At 32.2% G+C, this 5,149-nt stretch overlaps 1 protein-coding gene across 2 annotated transcripts; it reads right to left on the bottom strand.

The window, feature by feature from the left end:
* Window positions 1-2,158: 2,158 nt before the first annotated feature.
* On the bottom strand, window positions 2,159-3,553 carry LOC105788766 (universal stress protein PHOS34). Of its 2 annotated transcripts, none has more exons than XM_012615805.2 (4): window positions 3,169-3,537; window positions 2,967-3,076; window positions 2,765-2,883; window positions 2,159-2,467 (listed from the first exon to the last, which is right to left on the bottom strand). In XM_012615805.2, exons 1-4 carry the CDS (start codon window positions 3,341-3,343, stop codon window positions 2,377-2,379), a joined length of 495 nt encoding a protein of 164 aa, XP_012471259.1. In that variant the 5' UTR covers window positions 3,344-3,537; the 3' UTR covers window positions 2,159-2,376. The 2 variants fall into 2 exon arrangements, with proteins under 2 accessions (XP_012471259.1, XP_052483473.1); XM_052627513.1 differs by lacking the exon at window positions 2,159-2,467 and adding an exon at window positions 2,500-2,645 and having other exon boundaries at window positions 3,169-3,553.
* Between the last annotated feature and the right edge of the window lie 1,596 nt (window positions 3,554-5,149).

Below are 5,149 nucleotides of genomic sequence, written 5' to 3'. Positions count from 1 at the left end.
TTCCCATGCTTAAATTCGGTTTAATTAAAATGGCTTGATCATTATGTTTAAACTTAGTTTTATATATTCTAGGTTGAATGTTCAATGTGTTTGGTTTCAATGATTCACCATGGTATAAGTCTATTTGTATAAATGATAATTAGTATGATTGGTAATTTGATTTTATGTCTTGATTGGTTACATCATGAATAATTCATGAATTAGTTTGTATTAGTAAGTTTAAAACATAGTAAAAATGCTTGTAAGTTTTACTAAACAATTCGCTAAAGAGTATGAAAGAACATAATGTATATTTGATCATGATCTAACCTTAATTTGAAGTGGTGTTTATGCTGTAAATTGGTTAAGTGATGAGTTTCGGTTGTGCTATGATATTGAATTGATGGATATGTATGTTTTGTATTAAGAATTGGTGTGGAAAGAATAGATGATATACATAAATGTTGGTCATGATAGATTAATTGAAATTATATATGTATTTTCATATACGCATATGTCATAATGTTAATTGTAATGAGTTGGTCGAATAAATACATGTTGGCATGATAATTAGATTTACTTATATGTTAATAAATTTAGGTGAAATGTTAATTATACTATAGATGGAATGATAGTTTGTTTTGATTATTCGTTCTGAAATAAAATATGTTTATTAGGTCTTATGAGTTGCACCAAAGTTGCTTATATACTTGATTAATGAATGGTAAACAATGAGTTTATGATGTATTAGATTGTATGATGACTATATAGGTTCGCTATGATGAAATATTACTATGCTTGAATTTATATTGAATTATTTAATAGTATAAGATGGTTCGGTTGGTTAATATGCTAAGTTTTGAAGTAAAATAATCGATATTCAATTTATGATATATATGTATATAAGTTTTGATTTATGTTTTATGTTTTATGTTTTATATATATATACACTATATAATGTTATATGCTGGGATGCGTTTTAAGTATATAGATGCCATTAATGTTAAATCATGTGGTTCGAACATCTTTATGCCTTAAGCACTTGTAATATGTTTCATTGCACATCGTTAAATTGATTATGTGATCCATATATATATATATATATATATATACACGAGTTTGCTTAGTGCTTGAATTTAAATAAATGTCTATTTTGATCTGCTATGTTTGATAATGCCTCATAACCCTAATTCGGCAACGGATACGGGTTAGGGGTGTTACATGAATGACTATTTTGTAACTTTTCATAGTTAGGTGACCAAGAAAGAAACTTACTTATAGTTGGGTTATATTGCCAATGTAGTTTACCCAAAATTTTATGTAATAAATTTATAAAAATAGATATAAAAATTGGGAAAATTATCTCATACATAGGTTGTGGAGTTCTATTAAAACTTTACAAGCGCTTGAGAGTCTAACATGTATATTATGGGTGAATATTTAGTACATTGATAATGCACTTTTTTTATTCCACAAGCATCTTTAAAAAATTGACTATACCCCTATAAGACACTTGTCACCCTCTTGACTTTGCTAGCGGAGTCTAAATACTCGAGGCAATATATCAAATAAACTCCCGTGTATTATAGAGTTAGTAAAAAAAATTATATATATAATCAAATCATCTTACGTAAAAGTACCATGGAGACTATTGTACTAGAATTTGGATTGCATTTTGTCCCATTTACTAAAAAAATGTGCAAATTAGTCTATATACGCTAAATCAAAAGGCAAATCGGTCATTTCTATTTTAAGCTTTATCCATTTGTACTGTTAAAAATTGGCGTAACTGCCAAAATAACCAAGCAATGACACGTGGTGTGCCACGTTTTAATAGAAGGACTAGTTTACTCTTTAATTTGACGTACAATAACTAATTTGCCTATTTTTTAAGTAGATGGGGCAAATTGCAATCCGACTCCTAGTACAAAAACCGGTACTCTTACCAATCATCTTATTGTATGTATGTATTTTTCAGAGTTTATATTAAAAAAAAAAAAGAAATACCTTCAAAATAATATTGGATGAGTACAGCTATAGTTATACAATTTTTTTTTTGATGATTTAGTAAATTAAAACTCCGTTAATGGACAACATTGAAATCAAATGCTTAAATATATGAGTAAATAGATGCATAGATATTAATAGTTTCTAAAGTAAAATAAATAACAATAAAAGATTGTAGAACATGGTTACTTTAATCCAAACCATGGACAATGTCGCAACATGTGGAACTGATCTTAATTAAGCAGTCTCTCAGGATCCGAGTACAATCTGAGAATCAAGATGTCCATACATACATACATAAATCACTCACATAGAAATAGAAACAAGGCACATCAATTATTTCCAAAGATGCATATACTATTGCAGAAAAGTAATTTCAGACATTTGTGATCAAAATCCATGAGCACTAGGATCCTTCACAATTGTTACAGGACAAGTTGCATTTACCATCACATAATTGCTCACACTTCCGATCAGTACCCTAATTTCAATCAAAATCACAATATCAGAACTAAAAAAGAATGATGACAACAAGAGCAAGGAACAATATGTTACAATTCGACCTGAAATTGTTCTTTGTAGATGTTTCAAGGTTTTGTTATTGACAAGAGTATTTCAATAAATTCGAATTATAGTAACAAAGACTCCATTTCTGAAATCTGTATCAAAGAGAGGGCTCATAACAATTTAATCAATATATGTACCTAGATGAATGATTAGTTTCGCCCGTGAAAACATATTTTTCAGTTTCCCAGGAAGATGGTAAAGATTGAATTACCTTTGAATGGTGCCAAGGCCTCTGCTGCCCATTACCAAACAGTCAAGCTTCAAGTCTTCAACGGATTCACATATTTTATCCCTGGCATCACCCCAGTAAATCTTAGCCACAAGAGTCCCCTGTATCAAATTTTGTGAGCAAACTCAGATAAAAAAAAAAAAAGAAAAAAGTAAAAATACAAAACAAAACAGCCTGGGAAAACCTGTTTCTGCCTGGAAGCAATATCAACCAAATCCAAAATCTCAGGATCAGGTTCCACCTCATAATGTTTCATCACTTCCTTCTCTCTGAACTCCGATAATGGAATCAAAGCTACAAATAAAAGATCACCCAAGTCAAATATCGTCAAAATACAAATGACCCATAGCATAAAAAAGGAAAAGTGGAGTATGGGAGTGAGATACGTGAGCCGGATGTAGACCAAAGAAGGTTGCGAGACTCGTCGCTCTGATGGGGTTTGACATGGATGAGGTAAAGGGTATCCCCTTGGTTTAACAGATTGTCGATGGACCATTTCAGAGCTGCTTTGCTTCCCTTGGAGTAATCCACTGCTACACCGATTTTCTTATCTTTCGTCATCTTTATGAAAATCAAACCCAGAAAAGAATAGCAAGATTTGATGGCAGGGAGTAGGTGTTGAAATCTAAGCACACGGTTTTGAGGATCAAAGGAGAAGCTATGAGAATGAAATGCTTAAGTGTTTATTGTTTTCAAGGCCAAGGCAGAAAATAGTCAATATCTCGTTATTAACAATCCAAGTCGTATTAAGAAGTGGTTCCCACACCCACCAGCCATAGGCTCATCCTTAATGCCAGCACAGTCTGGAGTTGAGGCTGACTCCACGATTAGATAAACCAGCTGCAGCCCCACCTACCGCTCCTCTCTTTCGAGATGAAAAGAGTGTAGATATTAAAATTAGTTAAGCTTCTGGAATTAAAAAAAAAAAAGTGTAATTTTTTCAAATTTATTTTTTAAATAATATTTAAGTACACTTGTAAAATTCTTACTCCCAATTATAAACTCTCTTCTTTTAATTCCAATGAGTACATAATAATTATCCTTTTTATAAGCAACTCCAGAACATGAGGCTCACATGGATTTTTTCTCTTGGTCTTTTTGGTTTGATTGAGTTCCACATTGCCATAGAACTTTTCTAGTCATTTACGAAACAAAAAGTTGTGTATTAAGAAATTTGGGATTGGAGTTTTTTAGTTTGAATTTTGGAGAAAATAAATAAGTTTTTCTTGGAGAAAACAATAGAGGCAATTCAATTATTTTTTATGTCTTGTGGTTTAGGATTGTATTTAGAGTTTGTATATATTCAAGGTTTCTATTGTGTTTGAGGTTTGATTGACAAGTTTAAGAGTCGAAAAACAATATAAGAATTTTAAGTTTGAGACTAGGTGTTGAGTAGGAACTTAGGGCTGCTAATCTTTCCTTCATCGTTCTACAAGGTACTTGTAGGGAGGAAGGTCCTCAGTCCGGTAATGTCACATTATCGGCAAATCCAGACATGGTGATCGTGTAGTCGGACAGGTGGTAAGACCATTGTACGTGGATTGTCGTCAAGTGTGGTACTACTCTAATATTCTCCTTACTAAGGTAGCACGAAATTGTTACGCTTTAGTTGTCCCTTTGTGGTCTTCTCTTGAAGGTGAGTGCATTATTGCTAAGAGTGGTGGCTTGGGAGACAAGACGTTTGGGTGACTAGTCACAGACTGACCAACAGGGTGATATTCAATGGGGATCGTCCTGGATGATCTTCAAATAAGGGTCATCTGCAGACATCTCATGGTGCCACATGTCTACACCGAGTAGCAGGGATGGATCCAGTGGGCACGGGATGGCGGTCGCCCCCTTGAAATTTTCAGGTTTTTGAATTTTATATATAAATTATTATGTATTTTAGATTTGGCGTCCATATTGTATAACATTCATCGCCATTGGCCAAATTGTATTTCATATAATTCGTCCCCTTAAGCCATAAGGTTATACTTTATATTAACAAAGTATTTTTCAATTTTTAATTATATAACTTTAATAATAATCAAATATTAATGTATGATGGGCCTTGAAAGACTAAATTTAGGGGCCCAATATGGACTTTAAAGCCAAATTCCAAAATTAATTGATTTGTCTCATACCCATACATATTAGGTTAGTGATTTTCTTGTATTTTGATTTGTCTGTCTTGCTAAGAAATTATCTTCCTCTGGTAAGTACCGACATTGCCGAGAGAAAAAATATTTTGATGCAGAGACTAAGAGCACAGAGTAAAAAAATACAAATTATCTTTCTCTCAGCTCTTACGCAAAAGACCTCTTAGTAAATAATTTTGCATAAATTATGTTCTTTATTTATTTGACTTTTTTTCTCTTTCCTAAT

The sequence above is a fragment of the Gossypium raimondii genome, chromosome 2, assembly GCF_025698545.1.
Source record: "Gossypium raimondii isolate GPD5lz chromosome 2, ASM2569854v1, whole genome shotgun sequence".
Taxonomy (NCBI): domain Eukaryota; kingdom Viridiplantae; phylum Streptophyta; class Magnoliopsida; order Malvales; family Malvaceae; genus Gossypium; species Gossypium raimondii.
This window is presented reverse-complemented; position numbering and strand designations above follow the sequence as displayed.

Bases quoted from the DNA above. Each gene is read 5' to 3' on its own strand.
- LOC105788766 (XM_012615805.2), bottom strand. From the start codon at position 3,343: ATGACGAAAGATAAGAAAATCGGTGTAGCAGTGGATTACTCCAAGGGA. The intron at 3,077-3,168 runs GTATCTCACTCC...TTTTATTTGTAG, and splicing joins TTGGTCTACATCCGGCTCAC to CTTTGATTCCATTATCGGAG. The intron at 2,884-2,966 runs GTTTTCCCAGGC...AATTTGATACAG, and splicing joins TTGCTTCCAGGCAGAAACAG to GGGACTCTTGTGGCTAAGAT.